The 15,817-nt window shown below is 34.3% G+C and overlaps 3 protein-coding genes and 1 pseudogene across 3 annotated transcripts; 3 read left to right on the top strand and 1 right to left on the bottom strand.

Annotated features, from left to right (window-relative positions):
• The first annotated feature begins 6,807 nt into the window (after positions 1 to 6,807).
• On the top strand, positions 6,808 to 8,342 carry LOC107896535 (FCS-Like Zinc finger 2). Its single transcript, XM_016821725.2, has 2 exons — positions 6,808 to 7,373; positions 7,647 to 8,342. The coding sequence occupies exons 1-2, from the start codon at positions 7,039 to 7,041 to the stop codon at positions 7,831 to 7,833; spliced, it is 522 nt and encodes a 173-aa protein (XP_016677214.1). The 5' UTR covers positions 6,808 to 7,038; the 3' UTR covers positions 7,834 to 8,342.
• Positions 7,915 to 11,871, top strand: LOC107895467 (beta-amylase 3, chloroplastic-like; annotated as a pseudogene).
• Positions 11,872 to 11,960: 89 nt separating this feature from the next.
• On the bottom strand, positions 11,961 to 14,094 carry LOC107896537 (uncharacterized). Its single transcript, XM_016821728.2, has 3 exons — positions 13,941 to 14,094; positions 13,723 to 13,840; positions 11,961 to 12,247 (listed from the first exon to the last, which is right to left on the bottom strand). Exons 1-2 carry the CDS (start codon positions 14,006 to 14,008, stop codon positions 13,726 to 13,728), a joined length of 183 nt encoding a protein of 60 aa, XP_016677217.1. The 5' UTR covers positions 14,009 to 14,094; the 3' UTR covers positions 11,961 to 12,247; positions 13,723 to 13,725.
• A 148-nt stretch (positions 14,095 to 14,242) lies between these two features.
• LOC107896536 (60S ribosomal protein L37a) lies at positions 14,243 to 15,791 on the top strand. Its single transcript, XM_016821726.2, has 5 exons — positions 14,243 to 14,383; positions 14,857 to 14,896; positions 15,182 to 15,270; positions 15,384 to 15,466; positions 15,555 to 15,791. The coding sequence occupies exons 1-5, from the start codon at positions 14,381 to 14,383 to the stop codon at positions 15,616 to 15,618; spliced, it is 279 nt and encodes a 92-aa protein (XP_016677215.1). The 5' UTR covers positions 14,243 to 14,380; the 3' UTR covers positions 15,619 to 15,791.
• The last annotated feature ends 26 nt before the right edge of the window (positions 15,792 to 15,817 follow it).

Genomic DNA, 15,817 nt, shown 5'->3' with positions numbered 1-15,817 from the left:
GCTGTCTTCGGTACATCACTTTCTTTTACCTTTAGCTGATAATACCCGGATCTCAAATCAATTTTTGAAAATATTGAAGCTCCCTTAAGCTGATCAAACAAATCATCTATACGAGGCAACAGATACCGGTTCTTTATCGTCACTTTATTCAACTGTCGATAATCAATGCATAACCGCGTAGAACCATCTTTCTTTTTAACAAACAACACTGGAGCTCCCCAGGGTGAAATGCTTGGTCTAATAAATCCACGATCTAGTAAATCATGTAACTGCACCTTCAACTCTTTCAACTCAGTGGGCGACATTCGATACGGAGGTATAGAAATTGGTGTTGTACCTGGATACACCTCAATAGCAAATTCAACCTCTCTGTCAGGTGGTAAGCCCGGTAATTCTTTTGGGAATACATCGGGAAACTCATGTACAGTCCTAATTTGACTGCACTGACTCCCAACTGAATCAGAATTAATAACATATGCCAAGTATGCTGGACAACCCTGCTGCAGTAATTTATTAGCCTTCATCGCTGAAATAATGCATGTCGAACCACTGGTACGGATGCCATTCACTTCAATTCTATCCCCATTTTCTGTCTGAATACTAAACCTCTTTTTATAGCAATCCAAAACTTCCCCATGTTCATATAGCCAGTCCATACCCAAAATGATATCAAAATCACCAAAAGGCATGATCAACAAGTCCACAAGAAACATTTTATCATGTATTATTAACGGGCACCTCCGACATACTCTATCTACTAACACCGTTTGTCCCAAAGGGCTAGACACTTCTATAGAAACTTTAGACATTTCAGATTCTAATTTCCCCGATTCGACTAGTTTTGAATTTATATAAGAGTGTGACGAACCCGGATCAATTAAAGCATAAATAGGCTCAGAATACAATAGAAATATACCTGCAACAACATCATGTGCATCGCCTTCTTCTCATTTTCTGACCACATAAGCTCTAGCTGGTACTCTAGCTTCAGACTGCTGAGTAGCAATATCACTGCTCCTTCTACCAGCACCTCCTCTGGAAGCCGAATTACCTCTACCTGACCCTCTGCCTCTAGCAGTAGATACTGATCTTTGTGATGATACAGGTGCAGCACTATCAGTATTCGGACAGTCTCTGATAAAATTGTCTGTTGAACCACATCTAAAGTAACCTCTAGTTACTTTCTAACATTCTCCTCTGTGTTTCTTTCCGCAGTGCTCACAGTCTGGAATTTCTACACCTCGAGATGGACCTCTCACACTGCTAGTAGTTACTGTCATCTGTTTACCTCTGCTTCTACCACCTCTGTCTGAACTAAAACTAGATTTCCAGTCACTTCTTGATTCTTTGAATCTCTTCGGTAATGGATTAAAACTAGTAGTTCCAATACGTTTCCCAGCTGATTTACCAATTTCTGATTTTTTATCCAGGCCCAGTACTTGTTCTATCATTTTTGCTCGCTCGACCAGATCAACAAGTTCAGTAATTTTGAGACTTACCAATTGAATCTTGATTTCATCTCGTAGTCCCTGTAGAAATCGTTTACAACTATCAGCCTCTGTTGGAACATATTCTAAAGCATACCTGCTCAATCTAGAGAACTCTCGCTCATAATCCAGTACTGACATATTCCCCTGTTTCAACACTAAAAACTCTTACTTTTTCTCTTCGATGTACAATTCCCCAATATACTTCTTATGAAATTCTTTTTGAAACAAGTCCCAAGTTACCTGATCATCCGGCAAATGTCTAACCACAGATTCCCACCAGAGATACGCTTCTCATTGTAACAGTGATATAGCACATATCAGACTCTCTCGGGGGGTGCAGTCTAATTGTTGCAAAACTCTTTTTGTTGTTTCTATCCAATTTTCAGCAACGGATGGATCAACTCCTTTTAATCCCTGAAATTCCGTGGCACCATATTTTCGTACCTTTTTAATCGGGGCCTGTCTGACAGTAGGTACAGATGTAGTAGCAGGTATAGCTCTCACTATATGCTGTAATGCATCAGTTATATCTCTTAACACTTGTGAGGTATTTCTTTCTCTCCCTACGTTAGGAGATTGATTATTTAACGGATTCACACTAGGTGTAACAGATTCAGTTTCTTCTAATTCTCGACTTCCAGTATACATTTCCTGTTCAACATTATCCATTCTTTCATCTGACATTTTATCTATAAAACAAAATCAAATAAATACATTAGCATCCAGAAATCCCGACTCGATTTCAACTCGACAGTGGCATGTACTTCTAAACTCACTTCTGAGCCCAATTTAGCCCGAGAATCGGCTAAACCTGATAGCTCTAATACCAACAATTGTAACACCTCCTAACCCCAAACCGTTACCGGAACGAGGTTATGAGGCATTACCGGACATATCAGACAACTTACTAATAATTTACAATTATTAAAAATTTTCATAGTATAATATAATAATTGAGTCCCTATCTTGAATTCTCAAAGTTCAAGCACGTATTAAAAGTAGAACGGGACTTGTTCGAATATTCTAAATTTTTTTTTATAAAAATTTCGGCAGCATTTCTGCTTATTTTTACTTAAAACCTCCTGCAAATTCAAACTAAAACAACCAGCACCAATTTTTCACATTCATATAACTAATATTTATATCATTAACATAATTTCAACTTAATAACTATAATAGCATCATTCAAAATTGATTAAAAACTTCATTCATTTAACAACTTAATGTTCATGTATCAAAATATCATATACTTTTCTTACCATTTCATTTAACCATCTAAATCTTATAATTCAACCTTCACTACCCAAAGTAATATGTATATTCAAGTGACTATATAACACCTATGTACATGCCACCTTTACCCAAAAGAAAAATATACATCACCAAATTTGTGTTGGAGTCGCGAATGTTCTGGATGCTGAACCGGGATACTTGACTTCTACTAACCTGCGCACGGAAACAACCGTACGCTGAGTATGGATATACTCAGTGATATTACCATAATTCAAATTATATCAACAATAGTAAAAACATAAATATTAAAATACCTAACAATTAGTGTCACATGTTCTAATTCATAAATCAATGTATTATCTCAAACTTAAATTTATATCACTTATGAATATACATTTCATACTTTTCTCTTATTATCACAATTCCAATTTCAATTCGCAATTCAATTTATTTTTCTCGTTTCAATGCCTCAAATTCACATTTCAATTTTTCACCCTATTAACGTAACCCGGACTTTGGCGGATACACGGATCCAACCAAACACACCAATATGGCACCCGGTGCCTCATCGGATAGTTCGAAGTAATAGTTGACACCCAGTGTCTCATCGGCCTAGCCGAAGTAAAGTTGGTACCCAGTACCTCATCGAATCTATCCGAAGAAATATAGTGACACCCAGTGTCTCATCGACTCGAGGTCGAAGTATCCCTGAACACTTCCAATCCTATGGCATGCCAACTATATCCGACTCAGCCCGACTAGTTAATAGGGTATTCAATTCACTTTCTCAATCCTATATCACTTTCAATTCACAATTCAAATCACCAATCATTTTTCAATAAATACGCTTTTCAAATAATTACATATTCCAGAATTCCCTTATTCAATTTAATCATTTTTACTAATTACTCTAAATTAAGCTAAATTTACTTAATTAAAACCTAATTAAACACACTACTAGACTCATAAATATTTTTAATAATTATTTTCGAACTTATTTCACTAAGACGGAGGCCCGATAACACACTTTTCTGGTGCCCACGGATTTTGAGTTGTTACATCAAAGACATATAAAAAGAAAAAATGATATAAATACCATCTAATTGCAGTTAAGAAATTGTTAGTACTTAGGAATTTAATTATGTCCAAAATCCGTTGCAAATTAATTGAGAAATTTGGTAGGCTCTAACTAATAATAAATAATAGTTAATTATTGTGTTTTAACTGCTAACAATTTTCATTAAAAATCTAAAGTAGTGGTGGCTCATTTTTAGTACTACCGCTAGTACAAGTCTATAGAAAGACCCACCACCATGATTACTGTGGTCATTATGTTAACGCGCTATGCACGAGCGTGGGGCTTCCCTCTGTTGTTAAATATGGACAGTGGAATTTGTGGGGCTTTGTTTTTCAACGATTTATTTAGTCCCAAAATACACGAGACTTGCGGTTTCCTTCTTTTTCGCCCCCTCATCTCCCCTAAACCACGAAATTGCCATTCCCTTTCAAATGTTTTTTCCATTTTATTTAGGACACAAGCTGTTTAACTTTTCAGAAACATTGATAAGTTAAAATTTTATTTTTTAAATGTAATTTTTGATAGTAATGTTGAACATTCTAATATTAAATTAAATTTTTTAAAAGTAAAATTATTTACTTTTGAGTTTATGTTGTGAATTAGTTACTTTCACATCAATTTAATAAAAAAAACTTTTGTTCAAAAATAATAAAATAAACTTAAAATTACACTATTTTAAAAATATTACTTATATAAAATCTTTGAATAAAAATATTACTTAAAATAAAATCACTGAATAATTAAATTATTGGTATATTTATATTTTGGTTATTCAATTTTAAAAACTTATAAAACGATTATTGAAGTATTTGAAAGTTTTTATTTAAATTATTGGGTTGTTAAAATTTTTTAAGTTTAGCTAGAGAGCTTCAAGCGACAATTTAACTATTGATATAGTGAATCAATACTTATCAATTAGTAGAAGAATATAACTTAAATCTAAGTTGATTTGATGATTATTGTTGAAGATCAAAGAAAAAAGTTGTTTAGATTTTGGTTCGTAAATTCGTGATGCTTAAAATTATTTCATAAAAAAATGAATTGTAAAATAAAATGAGAAGGATAACATTCAATTGATACAAGCGACACATACAAAAAAGATGATACAACAACGATTTTAACAACCAATGATTTAAATGAGAACTTTTGAATAGTTTAATTGTCATTTTATAATTTTTTGAAGTTAAATGACTAAAACATAATTTTACTAAGAATTTAATAATATTAGGTGTAGTTTACCTTTCAAAAATCTACTCTTGTTATGAAATATTTATGTGGATATCATTATCAACCCCATAAGTTATGAGACTTTTTCTATACCCCATAAGTTATGAGACTTTTTCTATACCCATTAATATGGGAGATAAAAGGTCATGACCCTTTACATGCCCTATAATAATTAGAGAATTACTTTTAAACCCTATATATGGGGCTCATGTACTCATGAAAAAAATATATAAAAAGAAGATATACTATTTCTTCTATCACATTTTAGTTTATTCTTTCTTTATTATTTCACAACAACTCTTCATTTATGTATTTTTATTTTACGCAAATATTTCATAAATATTTTTATTTTTTTTTCAACTGAACTATGAGCAGAAAGTAATCCCTGTTTTTATAATAATTTAGTGAACATATTTTTATACAATAACTTTAAAAATCACATTCGCTTGCAAATTCATAGCATGCAAAAATTATAGTAGATTCAAAATTTTGTTGACAGTTAAAATTTCATTGAAGGTGAAACATTCATGTCTCCTCTTGTTGGAGAACCGTATATTTATATAAGATTGAGTCATTTTTTTTGTGAATCCTATATTACTTTCCGTATAAAAAAATAATACTTTTTGTTATCGAATGATTATATCAAGTTTCTGAAAACAATACTCTAAAGATTTTTATTGAAAAAATCAATCCCACAAATTAAATTCACTCTTTCACTTAGGTAATAAAAGGTTTATATTCATAATGCATGCTAAATAATAGGTTTTACCTCAAATAATTAACATAAGATCTTAAATTAGCTAGATAAAAATTTATTATTTTAAATTAATTAAAAGTAATATACGAAAATGTTTGTTTAATCGATTATTGATTATCGTTTTAGGACTTTCTCAAATCTAATGCATTACTGAGTGAATTTTTTAGATTTATTTGAAAATGAATCAGTGCTTATATTAAGAGAAATATAATTTTTAGCATTTTACAACTAAGTTTACTTTAATATTTTATATTTTTTAATTTACTTTATACACGAATTTAACAATTAAATTCATTTTAGTCTCTAAACTTAAAAAAAAATATAAAAGTTTGGTTATCACTTAAAAATTAAAAAAAATATATATATATATATATATATATAAAATTTCATGTAACGACATGACACAATATTAGAGTATTACATATATTACTATAATAATTGGATGATTCAACAACTGGTCAAACCATTGATTTTCAATTCAATTAGTTTAACCGGTTCAACTGTTAGACTAACAACAATAAAATAAACAATTAAAAATCATAAAAATTTTAAAAAAAACATATTAAACAAGTTCAACAACTTGTTTTTGTCTCAATTTTTAGTTTTTATCGGTTTCGAGTAATTTTTGACTTAATTGGTTCAACATCTTTGCTAAGACCAATATATCAATCAATTCTCGGTCTAATAGATCTGACTGAACAATTTAATCTTGTTCTAAGAACACTAATTATATTATCAAATCTTGATATAATACAAATTTAAAGATCAAAATAAATTTATTTGTCAAATTTAAATACCAAAATAAAAAAAGTACGGCTGTAGTCGTCCAGAATTACATCACCCATTATATAAATTTTTTGATAAATGCTTATAACTTCCAATTATATAATTAATAAATAATCATAACAAACCCAACCATCCATTTTCATAAAACAAATATAATTAAGTCCAAATGAATGGCAAAAATGTCAATGAAAAACTGGAAATAATTAGGGACTTAGAGATTGCAGGTATTTTGAGCCAATAGATTCACTAGCACGGATTTCCTGAAAACCTGCAGTTGTTTTTACTCTATTTTTTTCTTTAATTTTATTTTTCCTCAACAAAGAACAAAGCTTTGAGCTTTCCCCACTATAAAATCAACCCACCGTTTTCTTTTCCACTCACTTTCCTTTCTTCATCTTTGTTTTGCTTTTAAACAACCCAAAGATCAGACCTTTTCTAAAAAAAAAAAAAGAACCAAAACGCTAAAAATGGAATCATCTGGACGTTCAAGGAGGCCTTGTTTCATTGAAGAAGATAATGGGTTGGCTTCTCTTGCAGTTATGGAGTCTGGGTATGCAGGAATCCATTGCCAAACTCATAAGCAAAATGGATTTTTTTCAAGACCTCTTTGTTACTCAAGGAGAAGTAGTTTGAGGAATCTGTCATCATCATCATCTTCATCTTTTTATTGTTCTTCGGTTTCTTCTCCAAGGTCTGGTAGGTTTTGTGATGCCAGATTTGAAGACCATCAGCCCCATTTCTTGGATGCTTGTTTCCTTTGCAAGAAGCCTATTGGGGGTAACAGAGACATCTTCATGTACAGGTCAGTCCATTTTTCTTTTGTATTCACATCGGTATGGGTTCTATTTTTTTTCCAGACTGAAAAGAGAATAATTGCAGAAAGATCTGATGAATCTATTAGTTTTAGGGATTAAATCCATGAATCTGCCCATTGTTTGATCTTCGATAAAAGATATAATTTTTTTCCTGCACGCTTTAAGTATGAAAGTGTGTCTTAGGAACCAAAGATTGATTTTTTTTTTATGGATTTGATTGCTGATTGGTATTTGGTTTTTTGTTGTTGGAAATCTTGCAGAGGGGACACACCTTTTTGTAGTGAAGAGTGTAGACAAGAACAAATAGAGATTGATGAAGCTAAGGAAAAGAACCATAACCTTTCATCCTCCATTAAAGCTTTGAGAAAGAAGGACCAAAAAAAATCTACATCTCCAACAAAAGCTGAAAGCTACCCTTTCCGACCAGGCACTGTTGCAGCTGCCTAAATCACCTCACCAAGCAAAATAAAACAAACATATATCTACCTTGTATAAACAGAGTTAAAAGAAAGACCTTGAACAAAGGACATGGAGATCCATGAAGAAAAGGGCCAAGGAGAGGAAGAACAAGAAGAAGCAGCCTCTATGAGGGTTTCTTTTTCCGGGTTTTAAAAAAAAATCCCAATTTTCTCAGAGAAGAAACATATATGCTAAAAGTTAACTGTGAATGTTATGATATAGGGTATTATATGAGACTGTGAGATAGCCTTAGATTTGCTCTATGATATGGCTCTTTTTTTGGGTGTTTTCTTTGGTGGATAATTAGATTTGATCCTTTTTTTTTCTTAAGAAGTGCTAATGAATCAATGAAGAAAGAAGAGAAAGGAAAGTTGTTTTTGGCTGTTCATGTATTTTTTTTTATACTACTTTCTCTTTGTCTTTTCATTTTCATGAATATTGAAAGAGAATGACATGAATAGAACTTGATAAAAAAGAAGCTGTTTTTGTTTTGTTGATTTTAGTTTTCATTGTTAACCTTTATTGTCATTGCACTTCCTTACTCAATTCCTTCACCTATGGCCTTTAGCCTTTAGAGTTGTTTAATAAGGCCATAGAGGGGTATAAAGGGTTGGGGAGAAAAATAAATAAAGTTCAAAAAGGTTCATTTAAAGAAGGCAGGCAACTGTGGCTTGTGCCGGAGCCACACCACACAACTCCCACCGGGGAGACAATGGCTATTTGCAAGTTTAAGGCTTCATAATCAATTCTCCGCTTCATTTACTTTTTGTATTGCACTTAAAAGAGTTGATGGAGGGTGTTTTTTTTTTTCTTAAATTTCTTTCTTGGATATTTTAATTAAAAAAAGGGGGAGAGTTGTATTATGTGATATTGTGATTAATAGAGAATGTGATTTTATGCATTAACAGTGCGTATGACATTGGACCGCTGGTTGAGGCTAGGGCGTCATTGCTGGCACGCGGGGGCGCTGACATGCTGTGCCGGGGCTCCAAACTTCTTGTTCTCGGCTATGCCTTGTCTCGATTCTTCATCTAAACCGCCAGTGGTCTCAAAACTTGACCCTTAAGCTTTCATGAACTAATATCAAGTTCAAAAACATTTAAGTTAAACTCAATTATCTAAAAATGCATAAAAAAAGAGAAAAACGTTAAAAAATCAATAAACTTGAAATAAGTAATCTAAACTAAGATGCAACATTTCACCTAAAAATAATACAAAATGTTAAATGTTCGATTCCAAAATATGTAAATTATGTACACTTATCATTATTTATGTATTGATCGGTATATCATATTTCAGTCAGCATCATTAAAATTTGTACCGTTGCGAAAAAAGATATTGGTTGTTCCGATTTAGCACTGAAACAATACACACCATCTAATACGATTGAAACTGATGTAAAATCGACCACCATATCTTGAATACCCAACATAATCAACAAAACCAGGACTATAAGGTATGTTTATGGGATCCATGTTTGACACCTGGATATGAAAATACAATCTCTCAAAATTCTCAAAATACATAACAAAAAAAAAACTTGAAAAAAGTATAACCATACTCACCAATCCGAGTAACATGGTTTTTCGATTTGTAATGGACAACAAATAACCGCGTTACAGAGAAACTAACCTCGAAAAGTAGATCTTTTGCGACCTTTTTCTCCTTCAGAGCAGGGCTCACCAACGTTGTCTTTTCTTTCAAAAGCTTAACCCCAAGTTTCAATTATATACATATAAATGCAAACCGTCTTCATTTATCCCATTGTATCTCATTTCCTTCTCTTCATTTTCCAAAAAACAGCAAATACAAACAATAGCCTTAACCTTACGTTCTTCCACTTTTTTTCATCAATCTAAAAGAAACCAAAAGCTTCAAAACACCTGATGATTCCTTAGCCACCATTTGCTTTGCTCGAATGAGGCTGTCACAATTGTCCCGTTCCCAGGCGAGGAATTCGAGGTCAGTGTCGATGCAGGATCAAGCATGGCTCTCGATCACCGGACAGAAGAAGAATAACAGCGAGAAAAGGGAGAAGTGACATTGTCTAACAATTTCCCATAGTAAAAAATAACTCTGGAGTGCCAGTTTTTGTGATGCTACCACTTGACACAATACTCATGGTGGTACCTTGAATAAACCAAGGGCAATGAATGTGAGTTTAATGGCCTTAAAGAACGCAGGTTTGGAAGGAGTTATGGTGGATGTTTGGTGGGGTTTAGTAGAGAAAGATGTTAAAGTACAATTGGGAAGGGTACGCTGAGCTAGTCCGAATGGTCGAAAAACATGGTCTAAAGCTCCAAGTTGTCATGTCTTTTCATCGGTACGGAGGGAATGTAGATCCTTGCAGGTATAAATTTACTTCACCTTTTGCATCTCAATTTCAACTGCCAAAACAACAACATTATGTATTAGATTCAAAATTCTTTGCTCTTACGAAAAAGGTTTTCGAGACATGAACCGAAGTTTCTTACTTGAATATTCAGCATACTTTTGCCTCCATGGGTGCTTGAAGAAATCAGCAAGAACCCGAACCTCATCTACACCGATAGGTCGGGGCAGAGGAACCTCGAGTACATTTCCTTGGGTTGACTTCCGACCAGCTCTCAGGGGAAGACCACCGATTTAGGTTTACACAGATTACATGAGGAGCTTCCGGAAAAGGTTCAGAGATTATTTGGGACGAGTTATTGTGGTAAGCATCTATATATCTCAAACTATACAAGTAAATAGAGGTATATCAGCATCATTGATATAACCCTTTGGTTCCTATTAGAGTCTAAAATATCAAACCATCAATATCAAGTTTTTATGCAGTTCTATAGCCAAAATAAAAAAAACTCTAGAAATATAAATGCAAGTTCTCTGTATCAGGAAATTCAAGTGGGGTTGGGCCCTTGTGGAGAGCTGAGATACCCAGAAAGCAATGCAACATGGAAGTTTCCTGGAATTGGAGAATTTCAGTGCTATGACAAGGTAAATTACTGAATTTTTATGAACTGGAATGAAGTTTCTCTATTACTAAGCTTAGATTATTAGATTTTGTAAACAAGTTTTTTAAGTGTTGAAACAGTATATGAGAGCTTCACTCGAAGCAGCGTCAGAAGCAATCGGGAAACATGACTGGGGAAAGGCTGGGCCGCATGATTCAGGTCACTACAAGCAATTTCCCAAAGAAACCGGCTTTTTCCAAAGGGATGGAGCATGGAAGTATAGAACACCGAGTACGGACAGTTCTTCCTGGAGTGGTACTTGGGAGTTGGGAAAACTACCAGAGCATGGAGACAGGATACTTACACAGCAAAAGCAACTTTCCGTGGAACTGAAACAAAGCTTTCAGGAAAGATAGCTGGAATCCATTGGCTTACAGAACAAGGTCTCATGCTGCAGAACTAACAGCAGGATACTTTAACACGCGATATCAAGATGGTTACCTTCCGATTGCACAAATGTTCAGTAAACATGGACTAGTGTTCATCTTCACCTGCATGGAAATGAAAGATGGGGAACAACCTGAGTATGCAAATTGTTCACCCGAGGGATTAGCTCGACAAGTAAAGATGGCAACAAAGACAGCCCAGGTCGAACTTGCCGTAGGAAATGTACTGGAGAGGTATGATGCTGGTGGATATGCACAGGTTTTAGAATAAGTAGATCAGATTCAGGCAATGGATTGAGTGCATTTATATATTTAAGAATGAACAAAAGGTTGTTTCAAGGGAATAACTGGCAGCTTTTGCATAAAAACCAGGCACACAGGCTATGCACAACAGTATATACTATAGTGTATCACACATAATTTTTGGTATCATATGCCAAAGTAGCATATTTACATTAGTTTTGTTGTTGTTGTAATTCATTCGTTTTAGAGCAAGAAACTTAAATAGTTTTCCGTAATTTATTTATAGAAAAAGAGTCGTATACTAGTGTTGAATCATGAGAGCCCGTCCTACTCAAGGCGAAATTGAATTGTAAATTTTATTTTGGAGGGGGAATGCAATTTTATCACTGTATTAATTTTTGAAAGAACCAAACTATAATTTCACCATTTTGGGGGGCCAAAGCCCCTATCAGCCTATCTCCCCCAGCGCTGCCCTTGAGGCCAAGGCCACAAGTATCAAAAACAGTTTATGCATTTCTAAGAAACTCCACAATGAGCTTTGTTTCAAATAATTCTTTCAACCATAGCATAAAGGATAGATATAATGAACGAAATCTGTCAAATCATTACAAAAGTTGTCTAGAGAGAAACTACAAGACATGAAAATACACAGCCAGAGAAGTCCAGATGAGCACTCTTAACCATGTCCCCAATATGCCTCCGTGAAGTTTTTCCAAGTTTCAAGCCTTGAGAAGGAAAGTTGTTCGGTCACAGCTCCTTGACCTCAATGCTTCCATATAGCTGAATTTGCCACAATCGACAAGAAAGTTTAGAGTTAGGACATTCATCAAGACATTAGTTTAAATCCATGCATCCAAGTAGGTAAATAATGCAAATATTAACTCTTTTGAGTTCAACTTTAAGAGCAAAGACATTCGGTGTTTGCTAGATAAAGGACGCCGTAAGTTGGAGATATTTTCAACTGAGATAAGTGTGGCAAAAAGGGATAGCAAATTTCAAAGATGATTAAACCAATCAAACCATTCATGCATGTTGTTGCAAGAAGGAAATGAAAACAGAAGTTCCTGATTAGCAGTTAATAGCAGGGACAAAGTACCGAAGTACTAAAGTACTATTTTTAAGCAGTTAATAGCTAATATAAAAGTAATAATGCACGCAGCCAATGTCTAAAATCCAAACATATTCACTGCATCCACGAAGTAGTATCCTCACATAAAGTTTTTAGGAAGATCTGGAACTGAAAAGATGAAGTTGGTTTTAACATACATTGCTCAGACTCTTCATCTCTCTTTTAAGTACCCATGTCAGACACCAGTATCAAACACATTTCGGATATGGATATGTCCCTCAAAATACATAGAAAAACTTGGAAAAAAATTTGGACCGATATTAGACACATACCCTTATCCAACACTCACACTTGAGTCCAAGTAACATAGGTTATTACAATATCAGAAGTTATAATAGCTTCAACCTTTAAGACCTCTTCCTTCAATCTTAGATATAACACCATATATTTTCCTTTTCATTTCTGCATCATCAACCATAAACTGGAAAAAGAATTGACCAATTTACCGAGCACAAAACCTACATCTTGACATCACTGTATTGCACTAAATAGGCCATCCTGACTTCCCCAGTCCTAACCTAACCCTCCTTTGAGGAGTTGATGTCTCCCTCAGCAGTTGATTTCTTGTAGCTGGATGCACCATTGATAGTTCACATTATCATTTGGACTCAAAGTGACAAATTTTGACTTTGCAATTTAGCCATTCTTCATTCAACATTTCTCGAACACCTTCAACTTGAATTTCTTTAAAAGCTTCATGAGCTACACCTGTCAAATCTGAATCAAATACTGTCCTCCTAAAATCCAGTCATCTAATAGGATGCCATTATAACTGCTAGCATTGGGATCTTTTAAGCTTTCTCTCCTAATAAGAAGCAACACAAAAGTGATAACCAACATTGTCTCATAAATCTCTATAGCCATTTCCTAAAGCAGTCGCAAGCATCGCAATCTGATACTCAGAGAAATTCCTTTTATCACGAGAAATAGAGAGATTAAACACTCGTTCTAATCTCCCTCCTACTAATTAAATTACTAGGAAAGTGTCCAATTTTCCTCTAACAAAAAGAAAAGAAGAAATTGCTTATTTGTCTATTTCATCATTCAAAATTTGGAGCCGCTAATTCTGTCAACTAATTATATCACTTTCGAAAGAAATTCTCAAAATCAATGAACTGGAAAGTACCGATCAAGAGTGCGGGGGAGGTGACGAAGAAGAAGAGCTTGAATTATCGCGGCGAAGACTTTCGATCAAGTCTCCAAGTTCTTTACGAGCTGATTCTCTGCCAAACATGAATCCGTACCTGAATCAATGATTATTAAAAAAATGAAAAAAAATCAAACCTTGAAAGATGGAGATTCCAGAGCAAGTGAAAGAAAAAAAAATGATGAAGCAATAGCTACCAGCAAGAAACGGCGGAGAAGACACCAGCGGTGGCAACCATGTGAATAAGAGTGAACGATTTTTCCATATTATTTGTTGCACTCTTTTTCCCGGTAACTGAAACGGCGTGGATTAGCTACTCGATTGGGTTTTATTGCAATTGCCATAACTGGGCTGACTGACTATAATTCTCATTGGTTGGTTGTCGCAACAGCCCAAATGATTTACAATAAATCTTGTTTAAGTTTTGGTCTATACGGGTCGGATGGATACTCCGGCCCATCATTTTTATTTGTTACGGGTTGGTTTGGAAGAATACCCGATTGTCTTGACCCAGTCATTTCAAGTTTCTATAAAAACCCGAACCAGAAAGCCCTAACTCGTCGTTGTAATTTTCTCTCGAAGAGCCGCTCCTCACTTTCCGAACCAGACAGGCGCAGATCCTCTCAGCCCAGCGACCATGGTATTCTCTTGTTTCTCGCGTTGAAAAATTTTCTTTCAACATTTTGCATATGTTTATAGACTTGTTTGTTTTCCGAGAAAATGCTATCCACAAAAATTGTCTGTTAAAGTAGTTGGTTGGTGGAGCAAGAAGAACAAGTTGAATCAGATATAATCTCATTTTATAGCTAAATATCAATTGCGTTATAGCTATGTCGTCAGCCTTTTTGTGCAACGTAGCAGGAAAAGGAAATGAGATAGGTAGTGGAACAATCATATTTCAATTTTCGGGTTAAAAAACTTTGATGGGTTATTCATAAATTGACCTCATTGTCGATTTCAAGTCGATTTTTTTATCTTCATTTATTTTGAATTAGAATCTAAAGGCTAAAATGCTAGAAAAGCAATTAGATATCACATGGGATTTATTTATTTTGTTAATGTTGCTTCATGGTGTAATATGATTTATTAACTCCTTGCTTTTATTGGGTGCAGACAAAGAGAACGAAGAAGGCCGGAATTGTTGGCAAATATGGTAGGTGTTACTTGATTTTATGAAGTCTTATCTTTGTAATTTATATTTTGTTTTCTAGAGAGAATTTCTACATAGAAAGGATCTATAATGTATGAAAGATTGGTATTCGATAGCCATTTGAATGTTAGAAACTGTTACCTTTCTGATTTTTATCTAAATTGATTTAAATTTTCAACTATTGTAGCTTTATTCTCGAAACAATTCTAACTTAAAATGGGATTTTTGGCATTTCAATACCGAAGTTTTCCCCTCTGATTCCTTTTCTTGTTTTGTCTGTTACTGAAGGTACCCGTTATGGTGCCAGTTTGAGGAAGCAAATTAAGAAGATGGAGGTGAGTCAACACAGCAAGTACTTCTGCGAGTTTTGTGGAAAGGTATGGCATTTGGTTTTGTTTGATCCTATAGTTTCTGAGTTCCAAGGCTTATGTTCATATTTTTGCCCGTCATCTGTTGCATGTCTTTGTTCTAATAAGCTCTGCTGCTACAGTATGCAGTGAAGAGAAAGGCTGTAGGAATCTGGGGCTGCAAGGATTGCGGGAAAGTTAAAGCTGGTGGTGCTTATACTTTGAAGTAATCATCTACACCGTTCCTCTCATTTCAGTTTCTTTTCTTTGGATGTCCATGTAATTAACAAGGTACTGCTTTTGTTATTTTACAGCACTGCCAGCGCTGTGACGGTGAGGAGTACTATTAGAAGGTTGAGGGAGCAAACTGAGAGTTGAGCTGCTGCTGACTACGTTATGTTCACAACTTTGGTATGATGTTCGTGTATGTGTTGGCTACAAACCAGTTGAGTCATTTTGTTGACAATTATGGCGCTTAGTTCTTAATTTTATATCTTAACTCTGGTGTTGGAGCTTTATTTAAGTTCAAATATTTGAGTATTCTTGTTTCATGAATGTCTTGTTACTTTGCATCAAA

Source organism: Gossypium hirsutum, chromosome A09 (genome assembly GCF_007990345.1).
Source record: "Gossypium hirsutum isolate 1008001.06 chromosome A09, Gossypium_hirsutum_v2.1, whole genome shotgun sequence".
In the NCBI taxonomy this organism is placed as follows: domain Eukaryota; kingdom Viridiplantae; phylum Streptophyta; class Magnoliopsida; order Malvales; family Malvaceae; genus Gossypium; species Gossypium hirsutum.
The sequence above is the reverse complement of the archived record's forward strand: the minus strand, read 5'-3'. Positions and strand labels throughout refer to the sequence as shown.